General features: G+C 46.6%; 1 protein-coding gene across 1 annotated transcript in view; it reads right to left on the bottom strand.

Annotated features, from left to right (window-relative positions):
- SGPP2 (sphingosine-1-phosphate phosphatase 2) overlaps positions 1–24,081 on the bottom strand; it is a 96,878-nt gene that overhangs the window by 19,107 nt on the left and 53,690 nt on the right. Inside the window, exons 3-4 of the mRNA XM_037029256.1 lie at positions 9,801–9,980; positions 7,296–7,385 (exon numbers count right to left, since the gene is read on the bottom strand). Coding sequence (XP_036885151.1) covers positions 7,296–7,385; positions 9,801–9,980 — 270 coding nt within the window. The remainder of the gene's footprint in view (positions 1–7,295; positions 7,386–9,800; positions 9,981–24,081) is intronic.

The following is a 24,081-nucleotide window of genomic DNA, read 5'->3' as shown; positions in this document are numbered from 1 at the left end:
GCAGCATGTCTTCAGATATTCCTCCCTCTCGCCCAAGACCTGGCCTCTCAAAGGGCCCCAGCGCTTCGTGCCGCTGACCACTGCACCTTCTTACACATCAAGACCCCTGCCATGTTCACCTCCAGGTATTCCAGAGGCCCAAAATGCAGCATCCATGCCTGGGCGGTATTTAATGTTGTATGACGCGCTCTATTAAATTTTTCACCAGTTAACGTTCATTCTTACAAGCTGTAAAACAAAATAATGTTAAAAATGAGATGATCTGTAAGTCTCCAATTGTTTCAAGTCTTGAAATAATCCAAATGTATGTCAGTAATAGAAGGGATAAAGTGTGGTCTGGCCTCATCTCCTATGATAAATGCCATAGTCAAACTAATGGATGAATCTTGTCAAACCTGACTCAATAAAGTACAAAGAAATAGAAGCAAAAAAAAAGTGATTTACGGTCAGCTAACGGATGACATCCATTACAATCCACTTGACATTTACTGTGCACTTACTGGTAGGATCTCTTTGGGGAACTGGGAGGCAGATTCTTGGCCTCTAGGGACACACAATCTCACGGGACAGACAGACATGAATAGAGCCAACCACGTGCTCTATCAGAGCTTGCTCTTCCCTCTATCGTAGTGACATTTATACACCAAAATGCAGTATGACTTCAGGGAGTTTGAAAATCTCTCAAATGTTCTTTTGTCTACTGAAATAGTAACATTTGTATTTAACATTAACAAAACCCAAGGTCAGGCCTGGCGGGTGTGGCTCAGTGGATTGAGTGCCAGCCTGTATGCAAACTGTTCCCAGTCGGCACACCTGCCTGGATTGCACCTGCCTCCCCAGTTGGGGGCCTGTGGGAGGCAACCTATTAATGTATCTCTCGCACATTGATGTACGTTGACGTTTCTCTCCCTCTCTTTCTCCCTCCCTCCCCTTCTGTCTAAAAGTAAATAAATAAAATCTTTTTAAAAAATCAAGTCCAGGAAATCCACATTCTTGTCGTTTCTATTGGTAAAATGTACCCAGTTTTCCCTAGGACGCCCACTGCTAGGACGCTTTCTGCAGCAGAGTGTCCCACAGTATGCCTACAGGAAACTGGGTGACAGTGAGGAAAGATCCAAAGTCTGAGGAAAATGGTCAGCGGGCACCCTGTGACCTTCCCCCCTCCCCACTGAGCCTGAGATGTGGGAAGGGTAAACCTACGTTTCCCAGGCTCCTTTGGAAATCAGGCTCCACCAGGTAGAGGCACTCTTGCAGAATCTGGAAGGCGGAAGGAGACTGGCTTCTGTCTTCATGGCTCTGAGTGACTGATAGTAAACAAATAGGATTCTTCTCTCTGCCTCTGGAGACGGTAAATGGCTTATTGAACTAGATTGAATTTTCCTCTTAGGATTGGATTAGATTCAGATATAAGGCTTTATGCTCGGGTTTTGGTGATTAGTTGAGGAAACACAGCAAGTGTGTCACCTCTTTCCTCTTGTCCCCACTGGGACAAACGAGCAGTGATTCGGACTCTGTAGTGAGGGCAAAGTGCAGGGCAGAGCCTGTGTTTCTCAGAATCTCATCACGGTGGTGAGCGTTGTGGTGGAAGTGTGTGTTTCTACTTTCCAAAGGGGCTAAAGAATCTTTTTTGGAAAATCATGTAAATAAATAGAAGGTTTGATTCATTCTAGAAAAGGTGATTTCATAAGCCTTTTTCATTAAGAGAGGTGTATGATGCTAAGTTTATAGGAAGACTTCACCCTTCTGTGAAACTGTAACACACTATACCATCCAAAAAACACGTACCCAATAAAAGCAACAGAGATATGCAGACTGGCTTCTATGCAAGGTTGAATCAACATCTTATTTTACTAGTAATTGCAACTCACCTAGAACACAAATTCAACCCAGGGGACTGCCGGATATTGCATATGGGCTGTCCCCGAATGTGGTTGCTTTGCTTATTTCCTTGGGGAACGTAGATGCATTCTCAACACAACCTAGACTTTAAGAACTTACTCGAGCTTCCTCTTCAGCACTCTGGGATGTCAGTGGCATGTAAGTGGGACTTCAGCGTCATTCTCACTGAGGTCAACTACCTGCTTCCCCAGAGCCATCTCTGCTGTTGACTGAGTGTCAGCGGACCAGCCCTGTAGCTGCAGGCCTCATCCACCTGGCTTGGCTGCCCAGCCATGAGCTTCGGAGAGTTCCCTGCCCTCCCTCCCCATCAGGCTAATTGCCAGCTAATTCTCACACTCCCTCAGGTCTGCCCACGTGTCATACTGGCATAGCTTCTGAGGCGAGGCCTCCAGCCACAGAATGATAGAGGCCGACTTGTTTGTTACGGCAGGCCGGATTCCGGCCCGTGCTTGCTTCAGCCCTTTGGATTCTGGCTCACTGCCCTGCAGGGAGTGCAGACCTGTGCACGATTCTGGTGTTTCGACCAACTTCCATCTTTGTACATCTTCTGCGGACTGCTGTGCAGGCTCAGTCCAGCTTCCCTCCTTGGGTCAGAGCATTCCCCCGAATATCTACAGGATGGATGGAAAATCGTGTCGCTGTTGTGGCTTTTTGGACAGTGTTGAGAGGGGAAGAAAAAATTATTTGGCTTCTGTTTGTCGTTAGGAATGCATGCCATGGGCAGTTCTTACGGGAAATGGTACTGAGTCCTAATTCCGATTCGCCCAACACAGAGGCAGAAGTTCCCCTTTACGTCATCCTACGCACGGCTATCTGGACCTCTCCTATGGTGGCTAGCTAACAGTGATCTGTTTTGCTTTAAAAAAAAAAAACGTGATAAACAACAGAGGATGAATACTTTACCTTGTGCCCTTACTACTTCGGTGACGAAGAATAATTCTCTTATAAAGAGGGTAAAAATCTCTCTCTCCAAGGTAAAGAGAAGACATGGGCATGACAGTGTGGTGACTGGCTCTAACACACAACCCAATTCCCTCTGGGGCTCCGTGACTAGCTCATCCGATGGGCAGTAACAGCAAGTAAGGCTTCGTGGGGTGTTACCTAATTTATACCATAATCAACTTTCTTTCCCATATTACGGAGGGCAGTTTGAAATAAGGTTGTTTTTTTGTTAAGTGGTTTCAAAGAACTTGCAAAAACATACCACAGATGCTCTAGTCCAAGGCCAGAACACAGTTTTGTCTGGCCTGCAGTTAATCTAATATTTCAGGAGCCTTTTCAACATTCTCCAACTCAAACCAAAGCTAAAACAATACTTACGGGGGAAAATGAGTGAGAAAACAAGATCTAATATTTCTATAATTTCACAGATCAAACAATTCAGGGACAATAGAGCACCATTTTAGCTATTGAACTTGAATTAGCATTTTAGCTAATTCAAGTTCAAAATAATGGGACACCCATTCACTCATCTAACACAAAAATTCAGGCTAACTTTACTGGTAACACGTTAGGCGTGATGGCTTTATCAGTCAAATCATTTAAAATTCTGTGCAAGTTAATTTCGGCTGTCACGAAATCAGTATGATCAGCTCTAGTCCTGATTTGCTCTCGTCTTCCTTTCCCCACGAACACAAATAAAATGTCCGGTGTCAGAGTCTTTGAAAGTGCAGGAAAATGCAATGGTGTCCAATGCAGAAAGAACATCACGGGGTTTTTTGTTTGCCCTCTTCTTCTGATGACACACCCAGCTCATTTTGGAGAACTGCCCTGCCCCCCAAGCCCACATACCAATTTCAACCCTAACCTTCACCTTAGCTGCCAATCACAGCCCCCACTGACACAGACCGGCTCCTGACCCAGTGGCCCCAACACAGCCCTCCGCACAGCTCCAGGACAGAGTTTAGTACAGTAACGGGCTCGTAATCCAGGCCAGGCCAATTAAATACCTTTCCTGAAATTCTCCCACTGGACTCCTTTCAGGAGTAAAGCAGAACGAATTTAAACCCAGGCATCCCTGTGTGTGGTCTGAAGGCAGCCCAGATGCATGGGGCTGCCGTGAAGAGAGAAGCTCAGGAAAGAGTCGGGGAGACGCCCAGTGAAAACGTAGGCCTGGGGACCTCTATGCTGCTACTGTAAAAACCACGAAGTGTCCTTTTGAGCTCGAACGGGTGTGAGTTAGCTCCTGTCATTTGCTTTCATGGAATCCTGGCTCATGCAGGTAGAGGGTGACCTTGCTGAGTTGTCTTCCTAGCCCTGGTGTCTAGGACAAGGGTTCCCTGGGCACTGCCTCTGCCGTCCATAGGGGTGGCTCCTGAGGTCTTGTTTTCTGCCATGACCCTGTCACCCTGCCAAGGCTTACTGGTCCAGGGCTGTGCCTGATTCGATCGAAGTTTCATCTCAGGAAGTTAATCACGGGTTTGATCTGGGAGAAGACATTGGCCATGGCTAGATTCTGTGTGCGCTGGCACTCTGACGGGAGAGGGAGATGCAGCCACCAGGTCCTTGGTTCTGGCCCTTCCTGAGGCTTGTTTATTTGACCCGCCCGTGAAGGATTCCAAGAGCTACTTAGTCCTTCCAAGACTGCAATTGGTTTACTCTTCAAACCAAGAGACCATGAGATTGTACACCAAAAAACTGTCTCTGTAAGTCATTGGTAAGGATACTTTTTACTATGGGAAATATAAGAAAACAATCCCCTGGAGCAATCAGGAACTCTTACCTTGAACGGTGTGACCAGAGGAAGGGTGGCCCCAGGTACGGTATATTCAGCAGCTCAAGAATATCACCAAGACTCCCATGTTTTATCTCCGTGTTTGCCACGAGCAAGGCTGACTTCTCTCAGAGGCCGATTCCACTGGGGTCCCCAGTGGGTGCTGCTCACCACTGGGACCACCTGTGTCATCATCCCCACCCAGTAAGAGATGGAGGGACTTCTCCATGCATGGACCAGCCTAAGCAGATTTGGAAATAATACCCTGGCAGTGGTGAGAGAACCATTCTAAGACGTCTTTAAGAGTCAGAATGAGCCCTGGCTGGCGTAGCTCAGTGGATTGAGCGCGGGCCTTCGAACCAGACGATCGCGGTTCGATTCCCAGTCAGGGCACATGCCTGGGTTGCAGGCCGGTTCCTTGCAGGCTAACTACCAGCACGGGAGGCACAAAAGGCAACCATACATTGATGTTTCTCTCCCTCTCTCCTTCCCCTCTATAAATAAATAAATAAATAAAATCTAAAAAAAAAAGAGTCAGAGTGAATTTGGCGTGGTGACTGCCTGGCTGATGGAGTGTGGGAAGGGAGGAGCTAGGGGATACCCAGGTGTCTTCTTCAGGCATCTTGGTAGGTAGAGGTAGTGCCAGGGCTGGTTTGGCAGGATGGTGACAGTACGAGCGGGTCCGGTGCCTCCCCTGGTTCACACGGAACTGCCCAGGAGTCAGCTGGAGCTGGAGCCTGTCCAGGGGCGCTGCCGTCAGAGCAAGCCGCCCGCCTCTGATTGGGAGTGATTTCCTTGTGGGTGAGATGAGCTCCCTGTGAACTGCTCTCCCCTCCCTGCCCAGAGAACCACTGGCAAGGAGCAGGCACCACCTGGGTGACTCACGAGCTGTGGGCGTCTACACAGTGGCCGTCTCCACCTTCCAACTCTGGTTTTGTTCGGGAACACACACACGCCCCACTCTAAAGGGTAATTAGCCTCATCAATGGCTCTCAACCAGGGCTGCCCATTAAAATCAACCGAGGAGCTCTGAAAAAATCACCAGTGCTCAGGATCCTCACATACATATAATTGTGGTAAAAACAAACACGTAACAAAATTTACCATCTCAACCATTTAAAAATGTGCAGTTCAGGCATGAAGTACAGTCACACTATCATGCAAATATTACCGCCGTCCATCCCCAGGATGTTTTAGAAGCCCCCAGACACACTGTGCAGCGGGGCAAGGCAGCGGGCACAGGATGCAGTGAGTGGACTCGTGAGCTCACTAGTGGTATTAGCAAGATCTGGGGGTTGGGGCCAGGATTAGGGTGGGGCAGGGCACCGAGGCTGGGTCCTGCAGGGTCGGAGCTGGTCTTTACTTGAAATGGGCAGATTTTGTTTATCATGGGTATTTTTTACATTAGTTTTAGTTTCTTGAAGCAGCACATTAAAACCATTTCTCCTGATTGCTGGGTTGGCACCCCGTCCGTTTTGTGGACTCCAGTCACTCTGGGCACCTGCCCGCTTGCCTCCGAGGTAGGATCTGCCTTTCCAGGAGGAAGGCCTGAAGCTGCTCCTTGATCTCACACAGCCACCAGCCCCCTTTCTTTGGGCTGACTTCCCCCCAGGTCTCTGCCTCCATGCATTCTGACAAACCCTCCTCGGTCTGTCTGCCTTCCTGCTCTGCCCACGACCCTCTCCCACCACTTCCCCGGGGTAACCAACACTAGGGCACCAGGAAGACGCAAGGGGGCCAGTGAAAGGTGGCCATCCCCCATTCCCACGGAGGTCTTCTGCCAATGCAATCTTTGAGCTTCAGATGGACAGGAATACAATTAACGAGGGCCTGTTCCTTTCTAAAGAAATCTTTCTTATACCAGTGATGATGCTAATAGTGCCCTGGGTGAACCTTGGCCAGCCTCAGGCTCTGGAACCTCCAGGCAGTGGGCCAGGACACTAGGAAATGGAATTCTATGTAATTGTAATTGTAACTGTACTCAGCATGGAGGCCCAGGAAAAAGTCCTAATGGCATAAAAGGGTGGACAGGTTTTGAAATGCAGATAACCCTACTTGAACAATAACCCAAACAGCTAAATATATTGATCATGAAGAATTAAGTAGGAATGAAGACAACTCAGGCCTTATGAAGACTGCCGTACCACGGGAGCTGCAAAGAATTCTTTAAGAAAGCCTTAAAATGAGTGTATGAACAAATGTGTGTATCTTTGTAACCCCACCACCTCCCTAGAACAGTATGGAAGAGAGCAAGCCCGGGAGTCTGGGCTCTCCAGGAATGGCAGCTGAGATCCCTGAAATTCAGGCCCATCCCTGTGAGGACCTAAGAGGGAACTGCGTCCACTCATCACATCGCTGACCCTGGGTGGTGTTCCCACGCTGCTTGCTTCGGCAGCAGGAAACCCACCTGAAAATAAATGGCCCACGTCTCTGCCCCTGTTTCAGCCAATCTCCAAAGTCACAAGGATCTAGCCCAGCTCGTCCTCCTTGGTACCATCTTAATAATTCATTACTGGTATTGTGGATGCGCCATAAAATAATAATTACTCCACTCACTGGCCTGATGTGAAATGTAATTACATATGCAAATAGCTTTATAAAAACATTGTGTGAAGAGCAGCCTGGCACACCAGCTGCCGTGCTAGGCAGACCAGGACCCCCAGGCCCAACCACCAAGTCTCACCAGGACCGTGTGCATCCCTGTGTACAGCCGGCTGAGGCACACCAGCGTGGAGAACACCACGGCCATCATCAGTCCCAGGCCGAAAGGGTACTGCGGGGAAGAAGAGGACACAGGGGTGTTAGGTGGTGCTCACACTCACGCAACTGGTACCCCAGGAGGGAGCAGGACTCCTGGTCCAGCAACTGCCCGTCTGAGCCTGGCATGCCCTGGATGATCCCGGGAAACGGGGGAAACGGGGGGAAAAAGGGGGAAGATGCTTAGGAGTATAGTTCTGGGAGGAAGTTTCACAACATAAGACATAGTAGAACTTGGCTGTAAGACTCTCATCCACAGTGATTGTTCTGGCTATTTTCATGGAGTAGATAATTATTTCTTTCTACCTGTTCTTAGAGTAAGACTCATGAAGTACACACTGTTGAACAAGGGGCAAGCTAGCACCATGTGGCACCGCTTGGCAACCACGGGCCTCCTGAGAAAGGACAGGGATGACAGGCCGAGCTACGAATGGGCAGGTTGTGTACAGATGTCAAGGCAGAGGCCAGACTTCATTAAACCTCAACATCTGCTGGTTAGCAGCTGGGGGAATCTGGCTAATGCCAAACTGTATAAGGAGCATAAGAGTATTCTGCTTATAAACTAGACACAGGGCTACCATCCACGTGCTTCAGGGACTCATTAGTCTGGCCTTCCACGGGGAAGAATAATAGAGAACCATCTATGTTATGCAACGCACTTTACAGTCACAATCTCATTTAATCTTCATCTAACGCTATGAAGTAGGTTCTATCATTAGCTGCATTCTACAGAGGAAGAAACCCTTACTCACAACAAGTTACATTAGTGTTAAAAGTTGGCACAAAAATGCTTCCCCATCAGCCCTCACATTTGATCCTGAAAACAGGAGCTGGGGCTCAGAGAGGCAAAGTGACTTTCCCAAGGTCACACAGCCAGAAGTGACAGGGTCAGAACCCGAAGCCACCCAGTCTGAGACTAAGGCCAGCATATTCTTCCACTGTAACATGTGAATACAGTAACACACAGCTGTGTGTTTTTCTTAAGACTTATCATGAGCTGGGTGTCAGTTTGTCATCAAAAGAGTGCTAAAAAGGAATGAATGGATGCATTCTGACATTAGAGTCTGGGCATTAGGTTCAAACCATATTCATATAAACAAATCCATATTTAGTGCTATTTAGAAGCAATGACTCAAATAGCTAAATATATTTATCCTTAAAATTAGACAGGCCCAGGTGGCCTTAAATGCATGTTCAAATGGTTGTTGTCTCCCTGTATACGGCCTCCACTGGCTGTTTTTTCCAGAGTAAATTAGCACGTTCGCAGGCCACCCTGGGTGCTGAAAGCAGCCCAGTGGGGGCCAATGTGGGGCCCACTATGTCCTTCTGGGGGAGAGGGCACTGTGCATGACATAGCTCAGGAGTCCGCCTTCAATTCATTCAGACAGGACTGGGGCACTCAGACATTTTTTGATCCTGGCCTGACGTCGAAGCAAGTTATACACAAGGTTATACTCGGTTGAAGATATTCCGTATACTCGTCCCTTTCCCAGTCAGGTCTAACCCCGGGTGACCAGGTAGATGAGAGCCAGCATACAGCCAGGACCCAGTGCTAATCTTGTCCTCTTCCAACCACATGAGGGCTGACTCCCCCTCTCTGTATAACCTGCAGAACATCCCCGAGCTTCTCAGGTATAGGGCAGGGCAAAACAATACTGTCATTTATGAATAATACTGCTAGCTAGATTTAATGGAATCTTCCTTTTCCAGCAATCAAAGGTAAAATTATGGCAATTAATTATGAAATTTAACACGAACTAGAGCAAGAATTTCCTGGCAGACAAAATAAAACTTCATTGCAGCAATAATATAACTTCTAAAAGGCCTGACTATAACTGGCATCTAAGCACATAGTAAGTGAAATTCTTCTATTTTCAGCATTTATTGATCTCCTGTAATTTAGTCTAGAAAACATGGAGCCATTACTTCTAATGACTGAGCCCCATTGTGGCGCAGAGGCACCTTTGGGGAATAATTCGGGGCACACTCGTTTGCCCCCCCCCCCGGGAAGTCTAGCAGAAGGATTTGGTGGCCTCATCTCAGCCCTGGAGGACAGTTTGCTAGGATCAGAAATGCCTCGTGTCTGTTGCGAACGGGATGAGAAAACCGATCCAAGTGCCATCTCGTCAGGTAGCTCTGGGGGAAGATACTGTCCGCAGGGGCAGCAACACGCCCTGGTTCCCGGATTGTCCCTGTTTTGCTGGTGTCCACTTCCATTCTCGGGCACAACCTGATCTGGATGCTATATAGGGTCACTTGACGCAGGAAGAAATTGTCATAGGCAGCTCAGTAGGTTCCCCCTAGGGTTCATGTCATAAACCTCGAAGTCCCTCAAAGCAGCTTTAAAAGAACCTTTGGAAGTGAGACCGCTCTCGGCACTCTCACTGTGTGGGGAACCTCAGGCCAGAGGGAGAAGAGTGGGGCACCGTACCTTGTACCTGTCCATGGTAGAGATGAGGAGGGTGAAGGAAATGGCAGTGGCCGCCATGGCATGGGTAGAGGGCATTCCAAACTCCGCAATCATTCTCTTCTCCAGTTTCACGACAGGAGGGGAAAAGGGGCGGGGCCACTTCAAGATATCCTTGGCCACCTGGCCAATATACATCACCAGCTGCAAAACCAAAGGACCAAAATGAGTCTATCCAAATAAGCGACATTAGTGAGCTCCTACGTTTCATGAATTTTGGGGGGCAGGGGGAGGGATTCCCTGTTTGTTGACTGAAATCCTCTTTCTCACTGTGAAAGCCTTGCAGAGTGATATTTAATTGGTAAATAGAAAAACAGGCCTGCTGGATTCCACAGAGTAACTAAGACATAACATCAACTCTTTTTTAAAAAGAATTTATTTCTTTTTAGAGAGAGGGGGAGGGAGGGAGAAAAAAGAGAGAAAGTCGCAATGTGTGGTTGCCTCTCACGTGCCCCCTACTGGGGACCTGGCCGGCAATCAAGGTATGTGCCCTGACTGGGAATTGAACAAGCGACCCTTTGGTTCACAGACTGGCACTCAATCCACTGAGCCACACCAGCCAGGGTGTGATCTTAACCATTTATTTTAGTCATATAGTTAACAAGCACTTATACAGCTTGAATGTGTGCCCAGTACTATTCTAAGAGCTTTACAAATACATATTAACTTAATCCGATAACATCTATAGAGTGCAGACCCTCCCCTCCCCCCATGCAGATGAGTAAATCCTTGTATACAGTCAGTAAATGGTGGGACTCACTGGGTTTGCATCCAGAGAGTTTGGCTTCCAAGTCTGTGCCTTAAACAACCACCTGATAGCGTATATTCAAACACAGGATGATCCTGGACTAGAAGACCATCTAATACTCAGACCAGAGAGCGGTTGCTTTCAAGTCTTAGCCAGAAAAGTGACTGTTCTATGGAACATCATCTACCTCAAATTTCTTTGAATGCTACTGTTACTCCTCTTATGTGCAGGCAACGTAGTGGATTTGACTTAACCTCACTCAGTAATCAGAAGCATCAGTAACATAAACGGTATGATATTTTCAGTCCTAAAATAAAGACAACTCAGTCTGGAGGGTTTGGGGTTTTTTATGACTTTTGCATGATGCTATTGATGAAGACATTTTCAGTCCCTTTCTGTTTGTTCTTAAAGCAGAGACAGAAATCAGAATTTGATTTCTATACCCCCAGAAGTGAACAGGACTGTGAAGAGCGGACATTTACTTTATCAGAGAGCTTTACAAGAGGGCGATTTCATGATCTGTTATAAAAGAGGAAAAAGCAAGCCATTTGCTTAAGTCTCTGCATTTGCAACTCAAAGTGCGGTCTGAGAACAGCAACACACACGGCTGCTGTTTTAAAATGCAGCTCCCAGGCCCCCGCCTGGGGTCCACTGAATTCAAACGCCCACTTTCACGGGACTCGTGGGTGGGTCCTGCACACACGGGAATTGGAGAAGCCCTGTTTTACCCAGTATTCCTGTGCAGGTCGTCTTGCCATCGGCTTTAATCATAAACTTTCTCGTCTTACCATGAGCCTATTGATCTTACTAGAGCTTTATTTAGCTGGTGATGGATGGGGTTACCGTGCTTTGGAACAAAACCCACGATGGGAGAACTCTTTGGGAACTATTTTGATGAGCCAGCCCGATTGCCTCTAGGCTTTCCCACATTCTGGTGCTTCCTTTCAGCTCGGTTAGTTGTTTCGCTGCGGGTTAATCCCGAGCATCACCGCAGCGGAGTCAGTAGCCCCGGAAGGCACTGCACATGTTTTTCTGCTCAGCTGCCCCTTTGCTCTGGGTTACAAACCGAGACCCACTGTCGGTGCACAGCAGGCCCAAGCCACAGGCTTTAAAGCCCCAGGGACAGACAATCACTCCAAATTCCACAGCCCAGATTCCTAATCGGACTTTGAAACTTAAGCTGTTTACCATCGCCTTGTTACCAGCAACCGCTGTCCCGGAAAGCAGCTCACTCTTTCCTGTTTCTGCCTCCCTCCTGTGGATCAGTAAACACCACCTCAGACGGACCATTACCTGCGGAGTTGGCAAGCTTGCAGGTGTTATTGGCCACAAAGGATCGCTCGGGCTGCTTGAGACCAATTTTCACCTCTGCACCCTTGCCACTCAGCAATGGGAACAAAATATTACGGGCATAGTGACGAATGCTAGTTTGCTCAGAAATACTTTAAAGTCCTTGGACACAGGAGACCCTAAGATCATAAAGTGAAGACAGACTGGGCGGCCCTCATTCAGACAAAATTGACTTCACTTCCCTTGAGGCTCATGAGTGCCTCTGACTTCATTCATAATCTCACCTTCTATGACTGAGGATGTTTTTAAGAATCAGGGGAGTTGCTCATTTCATCTTAAAATACTACCAGAGCTCTACCTTGTTTCGATTCAATAAATCTCCAAAAGCAATTCCTGTAAGAACAGCTCTCTTAAATGAGAAAACTAGAGCCATATTTTTCAAGTCACACAGAAAAAGTGCCACTTACAGGGGGTGAGTCCCATCTCCCATTCATTACAACAAAGCCATGAGGGGCCACGCTCTGTGTTAGGTCCCCATCCCAGAGTGGGACAGACAGCCACGAAAACAGGGGATCTCGCCACAATACAAATGCGCTTCAAGACAACCTGTCCACAGAAGTCCATGGGTGTGTCTATACCCAGAGGCAGACTTTTAAAAAATATATATTTTATTTATTTATTTTTAGAGAGAGGGGAAGGGAAGGAGAAAGTGGGAGAGAAACATCAATGTGTGGTTGCCTCCCACGTGTCCCCTACTGGGGACCTGGCCTGCAACCCAGGCATGTGCCCTGACTGGGAACGGAACCAGCGACCCTTTGCTTCACAGGCCCATGCTCAATCCACTGCGCTACACCAGCCAGGGCATTGCTCCACCCGGGGGACCAGCACCACTGGGGCTGGATGTTAAAGGATGATTGTTTAGTTAAGAGGAGGGATGGGCAGAGAGGCATTGAGGCTGCAAGCACAGCAGGAGCAAAGGCTTGAAGAGCTGATGCTGGGAGGGGAGGAGCAGGGGAGTTTAAACCGTGGGGCACACCACTCCCGACCTGATAGAGCGGCTCCCATTAAAGGGACCGACCGCACAGGGGGTCGGGGTGGATGGGAAGCCCCTGGAAATCTGCACCTCTGGAGGGCAAGCAGAACACTACGGCCGCTTCGAAAAAGGGTTGGACGGTTTCCTCACACATGAAGCATGTACTCTCCATGTGATCCAGCTGCGCCACTCCGGGGCATTCGCCCTCGAAGAACGAGAGCATGAGTCACAGAAAGACTTGTGCATAAACATTCACGGCAGCTCATCTGGAACAGCCCCGGACTGGAAACACCACCATTTCCATCCACAGGTGAACAGATACACAAACTAGAGTGTAATCATACAGTTGCATACTTCTCGGCAACAACAAAATAAACCATTGATACCACACTGCAGCATAAATGAACCTTAAAATAATTACACTGAGTTTCTGAAGAAGCCAGATCGAAAAGCAAACAAACAACAACAAAGAGTACATACTGCATGTTTTCATTTCTGTACAATTCTTGAAAACACAAATGACCTAGGACAGAGAGCAGATCAGTGGTGGTGAAGGAGGTGGGGAAAGAAATGGCCAATCAGGAAACTTCTGGGAGTGATGGATGCTTATCTTAATCATCACAGTGATCACAGGGATATGTATGTATGTCAAAATGTGCCAAGTCATACACTTTAAATACATGTCAACTTCGTGAATGCACTGAAAATTACTCGACTCTGTATCCTAAATGAGTGAACTGTATGGTATGTAAATTATACCTCAATAAAGCAGTTACATATGTGCAGTTCATTGTATGCCAATCCCATCTCAAAAAGCGGTGGCCTAACCAGGTGGGGTGGCAGAGACTGGGTGGCTTACAAACAACAGAAATTTATTTCTCACAGTACTGGAGGATGGGAAGTCTAAGTTCGAGGTATTGGTAGGGTCTGTTGCCTGGGTCACAGATGGCCATCTTCTCCGTGCTAAAAAGTGAGATTTCAAGCCATGAAAAGACATGGAGGAAACATAAATACATATTACTAAGTGAAAGAAGCCACTCTGAAAGGGCTACATACTGTATGATTTCATCTACATGATGTTCTGGAAAAGGAAGAACCAGAGAGACAGTAAAAAGATCAGTGATCGCCAGGGATTAGGGGAAGGGTGGGTGAACTGGTAGAGCACAGAGAACTTTTAGGGCAGTGAAACTATTCTGTATGGCCCTGTATTGGTGGATACATGTTAGTATACATTTGTCCACACCCACAGCAAGTACAACAGTGAACCCTAATGTGAACTATGGGCTTGGACGATTATCATATGTCAACGTAGGATCATCAGTTATAATAGAAGTCCCACTCTGGTAGGAAATGTTGGTAATGCAGGGGGCTGTTCCTGTGGGGAGAAGGGCTGTATATGGGAGCTCTGTGTGCTTTTCACTCAATTTTGCAGTAAACCTAAACTGTTCTAGGAAACAACGTCTAATAAAAAGAGTCCCGCAGCAGAAGAGAACTGTGTTCTCCAGTCGGGTTGCAGTTAAAGAGTGTAAGGACTAACTTGATAGGGCTTGCCCCAAATGGAGAACTTGGCTCTGCACCTAAAGGACCAATTAAGTTCCAACATCTTTCACATTCCTTTGGGCCAAGGCCCCAAAGGCCTATATGCAAAAGAAAAATCCATGAGACGTTGCACACCACTGACACCTTAGCAAACCAGCTGGGTCCCCTGCACAGTGCTGGTGGTGATGGGTGGGGGTGGGGAGAGGGGAGTAGTATTTCCTAAAGAGGAATTAGCCAGATTTTCTTACTTCTGCCCTGATTACAGGATGAAGGAAATATGTAGGTGGAAAGAACATCCATTTCTCTGGACAGTCTGCTGCTGATCTCTAGCAGACACAGCTTTTCTGGAGAACCAATTCTGGCAACCGAAGCATGTCCTCCTCCGCCTGGAGGAGGACTTCCAACTTGGGGTCTGTCCTAGACAGCTGGGCTCATCTGGGGCCGGAAGAGAAAACGGCCCATTTTCTCTTAGTGTGGTGGCCTTCCTAGTTATTACAGTCCAAATGACAAGCTTACAGTGTCAAACACATCTCCGACAAACAGGACATTACTCTCCACCCTTGACCTAAACAGTTTAGAAAACAGAGGGTCATCAAAATAACATGATTTCCAGTAAAGCAGCCACAGGGTTTTCACAAACAAAGCCACGTGTTCATTCTTTACACACTGAGATTGCCGGCTGCCGCACTGCTCTTCCTCCCCACGCGGCACCCCATCCCGGGGGGAGAAGGCTCTGATGTTATTACAACAAGAGCTAAGTCCACTGCACGATGAAGGACAGGCTCTTTTCAAATTACTCCCCCCCTCACCATTCATCCACATGCAAACTGTGATAAACTCAAACATCTTTCCTCCTTCTGGCTACACCCACAGCTTCCTCCGACGTGGGGAAGTCACAGGGGGGAAAGGGTAAGTGATAGGAGTTGCGCTATCTCTTTTTCATGGCGTGAAAACACTGGAAATTACAATCTATCCATGGATTTATTTTTGATAAGACAGAGAGTAGTAATATCATTCTTTATCTGTTGGACAGTTGAGAACAATGAGATGTAACCCAACTAACAGAGCTTCTCTACCAAGGCATGCCCATCCTGTTTTTCAATTGGTCCAAATTAAAATTCATTCCCCTTCTCCTCAGGTTGCTAATGTGATGATGTGGAGAAAGAAATCAGACACCCAACCATTCCACTCCCAGGTACATACCCAACAGAACTGAAAATGTATGTACATGAATCTCCTTCGCATCACCCTTCGCAATGGCCAAAAAGTTTAAACAACCTGAACACCCATCAATAGTTGAATGGACAAACCAAATGTAGTGTAGCCTTACAATGGAATATTATTTGACCAAACTAGCAATGAGGGACCACTGATACAGGCCACAGCACGGAAGAACCTTGAAAACAGTGTGCTCAGTGAAAGAAGCCAGACATGATGGGGACAAATATTGGATGTTTCCATTTGTACATGAAATTGTTCAGAAAATGCAAATCCAGAGACAGAAAGTAGATTAGTGGTCACCTGAGCTGAAGAGAGAAAGGTATGGGGAATGAGTAACAAAGGGTACGGGATTTATTTGGGGGGAAGACAAAAATGTTCTGGAGTCAGATGGTCGCGCAACTTTGTGAATGTACTAAAAACCACTGACTTATATTCTCTAAAAAGGTAAGTGTTATGGTATGTGGGTTTTACCACAATTAATACAAGAGAAAGAAAAACTAGGCATTAAGATGGACTCTGAAATACCCCTTTGATGTGTCCCTTAAGTCCTTTGTTCCAAATGTTATTGCCAATGTCTTCAAATATTCATTCAGCAGAAGTAGCTATGGGGACTATTAGCATTTTTATCTTCAAATGTCCCGCCCCGCTGTGGCTCTGACCCCCAGTGCTAGTGGGCACTGAGGAGGGTGCATACGCCAGGGAGAAAGCTGGTGAAAATCTACTTACTCAAAACCACGAGTACAAAATTTGTTTCAAGAGCAGCTTTTGGCCCTGGCTGGTGTAGCTCAGTGGATTGAGCGCGGGCCTGCGAACCACGGTTCGATTCCCAGTCAGGGCCCATGCCTGGGTTGCAGGCCAGTTCCCAGCAGGGGACTCACGAGAGGCAACCATACATTGATATTTCTCTCCTTCTCTCCTTCCCTCTCCCTCTAAAGATAAATAAATAAAATCTTGAAAAAAAAAGAGCAGCTTTTGGCTGTGGAAGATTTTAAGATGAACAATTTTACATAGTCTGACGACACTAGACCATGTTTTATTTTCCTCCCTGGAATGAATACACACTGCTCTCTATTTGCCTTCAGGGGGTGAATTAAAGGCATTTCTTTGTTATGGTTATTTGGGAACGTTCTAGAGACTACTGCTTCCTATCCAGCATGAGAAGTTGTTTCAGTAGACGAACACCCTCTCCTCCTGCGGCCCCATTCTTATTTACTTTCGAGTCTCCAGGGCCCCTTTACAGCACGGATCATGTGGGTGTGCGCATGTTTAGGGGGTAGGTGGGAGTGGGAGTGAATAACCGGGAGGAACGGTTGCAATTTTAAACTAACAACATTTCATTCCATGCCTGAAGCACCAAAACAATGAAATTACAGAGTGCACGTTATAACTCACAGAAGACCATCAGAAAACTGCTCTTCACGTATTTCCAGGTTCTGTACACATGAGATATGTTAATTAACTACACAAATGGCAGGTGAGGAAAATAAAATTATTAAGTGACCACATTTTTTGCTATAAGTTTCTTTTGTTTTTCAAGCTCATATCTACTTCTGAAAAAAATTTTAATTTCATTTATTGATTTTAGAGAGAGGGGTGGGGTGAGAGTAAAGTGAGAATGAGAGTGTGGGACAGAGAGAGAGAGAGACATCAGCTTGTTGTTCCACTTATTTATGCATTCATTGGTTGCTTTTTTAAAAACTTTAAGTATAGTTTTTAAAAATTACTTTATTGTTGTTCGATTACAGTTGTCTGCATTTTCTCCCCACCACTCCCCCTGACCCCAGCCAAACCCACCTCCCTCCCTTGCTTCCACCCTCCCCCTTGAACAAAAAAATGAAACTTAATCACCAACTAATACCACACACAAAAATAAATGCAAGGTGGGTAGAAGACTTAAATATAAGTTGTGACACCATAAAAGTCCTAGAGGAAAATATGGTGTAGCGTATATATCTTCAGAAAAGTCACTTCAAACCAGCAGAGCCTCCTTTCCATTGTTAAGACGGAGTTGGGTTAAATTGTAACTCACGCCTGCACAGTGATTTTTTAAGTGTATGTTTATAGACATTATGTAACGTTCACGTCATTCCTATTTTACAGATGAGGAAATTGAAGGTCACGGAGGGTGAACGTCTCACCAAAGATGACGCCGTCAGTGTAGGGGAGCTGGACTTGACTTCTGTTTTTTGATTCCAAATCCTATGGTCTTTTCTCCACATCCCACCATCTAGCATCTGACAAGTAATACATGAAAACGAATATCTAACCTTAAAGCATGGATATCTTTAAAATGGGGTTTAGGCTCAGTATACCCTGAAATATATTTAGCCGCAAAGAGTGAGACAAGAGCAAGTGTGACCACACCTGCATTCCCTTGTCTTTTTAGGTCAGCATCTGTGCGTGAGGTCGGGGCGGCAGCCACCTTGCTGACTTGACGGACCATGAACCTGAATTTAGGCTGAAGGTCATTAACATCGAACACCTGGCTGTTCAAGCCACCACGGACACTCCTTATATATTTAGTCAGAGCTGGATCATTTCACGCTACAAAGAGATGCTCTTTCAGGTTGAAGAACCTTGGGAACTGAAGGTTGCCTCTATGATTCAGTCAGACTACAGTCTCAGGGAACTCAGAAAACGTGTGAGTGGCGGTCACTCAGAAGAAAGAAATAAAAGATTTGTTTCTGGAAGGATTACGACTCCACAAAGCTGAGCCGTGCAACCTCATCTATGCCAGCTCTGAATCCCAGTCCAGGGAGTCTCGGTGGCTTGCCTTCCACGTGACCAGTCGACTGTTCCGCACCGTTAAGGCGCAGTCAGAAACTGGGACTTGTGGTGCAGGCTGGCACAGCCTGTGCTGTGACCTCCGGGCATTAAAACCACTTCCCATCATGAAAGCAATGTTTAAAAAGCACTTGATCTGCTGCTCCTCGTTTGAGAAAGTTCAACGTTTAGGGGCTGTTTGTCTGGATCGGGTTCCCTTCTCACAGGCCCAAATCTTCCCACTTGTCTTAGTTGGCAAATAATTTAACATTGAACTACCCAACGGGTGATAAGAACGGTAAAGGGCCAGCCTCAATCCCTCAGACCTAAGTCAGTGATCTTGGTCCCTAACAGGCTGGCCAGTGGCCGGCTGGCTGCATTCCTCAGGGTACACAAGTGCCCATGGAGGGTGTGGGGAGGGGGCACTTCATGGCGAGGAACTCTGTCCGTCCGGCGGCAGTCCACAAGCAAACTCAATTACCAGTCGAGAAGAGGCTGAGAGGAAATGAAGAGCTAAGGAAATGCATATGAGGAAAAACTCAATATGCAGGCTAACAAAATTACGGGAGCCATAATCACAGGATATAGGGAAGAAAATTCACTTACGACAGCACAGATGATGTCAGTCTTCGGTCTTCCGAGAGGGTGCCCTGGATACGTATCTACTCAACTAACGGGGGAGCAGCCAAATGGACTTTACTATGTCTTTATACAACATCTATTTCTGCTCTCAGTCTGATGTCTTGGGCTGAGCTATCAACACTGGACAGAGCCAGTGTGCATTTCAAACGACTACCAGCAAGGTGACCGACCGTGAGTGGGCATGGCTACCAATCTGTGTGCCCCAATGGGTCCAAAGCCAAGAGGCTCAGTATACTATCTCCACAATACCCTCCGTCAGCTGTGTGTTTATCAAAACTCCTATTTACTCCTCACGGTGCGGCTCCCCAACTTTTCTCATCATCATGAAAACAGTGTTCCTTCCAGACTGAAAACAGACATTGGGAGGAAAGTTAGGCTCCACAGTCATCACATCACTGCTCCCCTCCCCCACCATCAGCACCACAGGGAACAAAAGCAGTCACATCTCACCTGGGAAGGAAACTGACCTTGGTCTGAGATGTAACCTCTCTCCCCGGAAATGTCTAAACCTTGTGGCCGTCTCTTCCATACCCGAGCTCTGACATCAGGGGTTCTGTGGTCCCCTATCTCAAGAATAAAACCTCAGCAAGAATGATGGAATGAACTGTAGTCCCCTTGACCCCGGGGTCCAATTCTGCCCACCTGCAGGTAACACCTTTCTGGCAAGCAAAGAGCGCAGACATGCCCCTCGTCAGGCCCAAACTCTGAGAACTCAGTTCTAGTCCCGGGCTTCGTGCCCTGAGTCTTCAGGCTCCCTGGTCTAGTAAACACCTTGGAAAAGCCTGTTTGGGGTCAAAAACATACTGACACCAACTTTTAGAGCTCAACCAAAACAAGGTCACTCACCACCTCCTGAGATGAAAAGTCTAAGAACTAGGATTACACTGCTTTTGACCAGGGGTTGTAGACATGTAAATACTGTCTAGCCCATCAACTCCAGAAACCAAATTTCCTAATTTCATCTTGGCTGCAATCGTGACTTTCTTCCGAACAACTGACTTTTCTCCTTATGTCCAGTCTTTGCTGCTTCGTCCTCATCACCAGCAGGATGGCTTCATTACCACATTTCCCCCAGGCAGAAAGAAATGGGTCCTCCTCCCCCGGCCTTAGATGACTCTCCTCCTGGAGAGCCAGTCTCTGAGGAGAAAGGGACAAGAGTCTCCATGGGTCCCCTGCCTGACGCCTGCTCACTGCAGGGAGCAAGGGAAGGAGGCTGGATGGCAGAGGTGAAGTGGAGGGGGAGAGCAGAGCGCCATTGATGTGCCAGTAGGCCAGTGAGTGATTAACTCCAACCCTATTGGGAGGGGCTGTGTCAGGACCTCTCCCAACAGGACTGAGGGCTGTGACCTCCCCGTGACCCTCGGCGGTGAGCAGGGCCCGCCTGGAGCCTGCCAGAGCCTGCCTCCCAGCCCATGGGTGGCCTCCGCCTCTTCTCCCCGGGCCTCTTTTTTGCAATCTCCACATTCCTCCCTAAGGCCGAGTGAAAGCACTTCCACAAAACAACTGTTGGACGAAATGTCTTATCAGATCTGAATCACAGCAAATGTTTGATTGAGAAAACCAACTCAAACATGACCTGGCCTTACACTTTTATTCATTTATTATTTCTTTAATCCTTACCTGAGGACATTTTTCTCATTGCTTAAGAGAGAGAGAGAAAGAGAAAGAGAGAGAAACAAGTTGCCTTCTCATAGGTTCCCCAACTGAGGATTGAACCCACACTCTTGTATGTGCCCTGACTAGGAACCAAACCTGCGACCTTTTGCATATGGGACAACGTAGACTAATAGTTTTACTTTATCAGCCCCAACCCCACCTCAAGTGGATGCTTGGTATTGTTCAAGACCAGGCGTCTGGAACCGTGTCTTGCACGGTCTCAGCCTGGAACTCTGTTCCCCAGCATCTCACCCGGCTGGCTCCTTTTCATCCTTCGAGACTTAACTGAAACTAACACAAAGTGCTCTTCCTTGACCATCTTCTTCAAGGCAGGCCTCTGCTATCACCCTGACTGTGGCCTAAGCAATAATTACATAATCTTCCATTTTAGTGTTGACTTCCTTATTACTGTCTGTTTAAGTGGGATGGAGTCTGTCTTGTTCACTGCTTCATCCTCTGTACTTAGAGCGGTATTTTGCAATAGGTCCTCATCAGCTATTTGTAAGATGAATGAATGAATGACTAAAATATTGTTGCTCACCAGTTGCAAAGTAAGAAAAAGATCCATGCTTTTTAAAAAAGCAAATAAAATCCGGTTTCTGGTTCCAAGATTCCTTAGCAGTTCACTACTTTCGCACTGAAAAACCCTGATGGAATCTCGACCACAGCTGTGTCCCGACTCTCCATCAAGGCCACTGGGGAGCCGTTTCAGTGGGGAATGATTCCGTTTTTAAAAGATCTCTAGGAACTACCTTAGTACTTTCAGATTTTTCTAGTGTATCTTTAGTACCCTGAACTGTAATTACTTCTGTCTATGTCTATCCTTGAATGGGGGATAGCTGTTAAATTATCTTTGTGGAAACAGCCTTTATTTATTTTACTCAGTAATTATTCACTGAGCTGCTACTACGTGCCAGGTTCGAGGAACAATAACGAGCCATCCAGGAGGGAGTGCAGACACAAGGGTCAAGGTGGTCTGTCTAGAGATAATGTCTGTGCTGAGACTCAAGCAGCCAGGGGCAGGCGAGATCACGGGACACTAGGAAGGAAGGATGAAGTAGAGCACAGGCATGTCTAAAACACAGGGACTGTGGAGGTAGTGGGGCAGCAGGCGTCATCAGGAGTTCTGTGGTTCCAGAGAAGAGAAAGGGTAGCAAGGAGGACAAAGGTGGAGATTTAGGCAGAGGTCTGACGGTGAGAGATACTTTTAAGGTGGTTAGGCATATACACATTTTAAAGAGTGGCTCATGGTTATTTTTGCATTTGCAATAGGTCACTCTCCCTTCTGTAGGGAGAATGAATAGCTGGAAGGAGGCTTATTGGAAGGTTAATGAGCCAGTGAAAAACAGAGAGGATGCAGGATTGAGGTGATGTTTCCGAACCTGCTGCAGATACAGAGCTACCAGTGCCCATATGGAATAAAAGTCTGCCCTAAATGACTCCACCGTGGGCTTAGGGGTGGGCGCTAAATGTGCCCACACCGTGGCTCCCTGGAGAGCTCAGCCACTCACTACAGGAAGCAGCGAGTGACGTTGCCAGGGTCTACGGGGCATGGACTGTGTTCGTTGGTTGTGCTTATTTCATAGCTTCCATGTCACAGCTCCCTGTGACATCTCCCTGTGATGATCTCCGTGTGGGAGACCATTTAGATGTTTCCATTGAAAAGTCCTGCTGTTTGGATCTACCAAGCTCATGGAAAAAAGTAAGAGTAAACAAGTCTCTATATTGGTAAATAACTCAGGATTTACAGCTCGTGGCCAGTGTTAATCACTCTAGGAAATAACTCTAGGAGATAATTAAGATGCTAACATAAAATACCACGTAACTTCTTCAATAGATATAACATCCAAGACATACTAAAGGGTAAAAAAAAAGCTCTGGTATGATTCATTACTACATACTTGATCATACTACTCGTTACATTAATGTCTCCAAATTAACCAGTACATAAACACATATTTGATGGAGTTAATCCAGCAATTTTCGACCTTTTTCTTTTCACAGCACATAAACTGATTACTAAAATTCTGTGGCACACTAGAAATATATATATTTTGCCAATCTGACGAAAATAAATAGGTAAGACTTAATTCATTCACACTGGACGGCCATTGTTGTATCGACTGTTGTCATTTTTTATCTGACAGTCCAAGGGGAAAGAGGTCTGTCTCCCTGACCAGTCAGGTGTTGCGTGTTTTAAAAATTCTTGTGGCACACTGATTGAAAATCACTATTGATCAACTGCCTAGGTATTCCTACAGAATTAAAATAAAGTTCCCATTATTTTAAAATGCTGTCGCACTCTTTAATACCTATATTCTTTGTAAACTATTTATTCATTCGAAACAACAATAAAACAAGCTAATTAGCTGTGTAAATACAGTTGATGAATAGGTATTATATAGCAAATTCTCAATGGTTCTCATTAATTCTGGGAAAGCTAGATCTAAAATATTTACAATGAGAGAGCATACCAGATGTCATTTAATACTGGGCTGTGGAAGGTGCTGCGGGTTGCGTTCTAATACGGTTACAGCCAAGGCTTGTGCTTTGGAGTACAAAAACAAACCGAGGAAGTCGCTGTGTGTTTGAGCAGCCATCTTTCCCAAATGGATGCTAAGTATTAGCCTCAACAAATGACTCCTTCTCCTCATTTTCTTACTATTTATATGTTGCTTTGGTTCGAGGAAGAATTCAAATGCTTTCCTGGAAGGTATTCTGTAAGACAAAAGACCGTGTGTTGCATGGGGGGAGCAAAGCCACAGGGAATTCTGCCACAGCGTGATACGGGAGCCCGAGAGCCACAGTGCAGCTCCGAGGTGGTCCTCTAGGGCTGGAGTCCCGGTGTTCTCTGTCAAATGGAAAACAAGCCTGGATTTAGGTAAGGATAGACTTTGTGTGAAAGACTGGGGAAGGGATTTCCTAATACATTTTTATGTCCTGCAGCACAAGCATTGGCTATAACTATATTCCAATGGAACCCAAACTCACCTTCCACAACCAAATATTAAATGACATCTTATACTTCCTCTCACTTCATCCTAGTACAGTAGGGAGGCCCCTCTGATTGTGAGATCTGCAGGTTCAAGCAGAAGGGGGCTTTTCTTTAGAGGAGGAATGAAGGCTGGAAAGATGCTCCCTGAGTGAGGGGAGGTGGCTAGGACAGTAGGTCAGCGGTTTGCCCCCAGATCAGCTCATTCTCAGGGGGGCCTTCAGGAAGGGCTATGTGCTGGTTGGGGTGAACGTGCTTCAAGGCGCAAGGGCCTGGGGATGGAGAGAGGCTTAACTCAAAGTTCGGTCAAGTCACAGTAGAAGGTATGTTGTCCAGATGGGCCAGTGAGGACCAAGTTCAG

This window comes from Sturnira hondurensis, unplaced genomic scaffold (genome assembly GCF_014824575.4).
Source record: "Sturnira hondurensis isolate 20B ecotype Veracruz unplaced genomic scaffold, ASM1482457v3 Scaffold0020237, whole genome shotgun sequence".
Taxonomy (NCBI): Eukaryota; Metazoa; Chordata; class Mammalia; order Chiroptera; family Phyllostomidae; genus Sturnira; species Sturnira hondurensis.
This window is presented reverse-complemented; position numbering and strand designations above follow the sequence as displayed.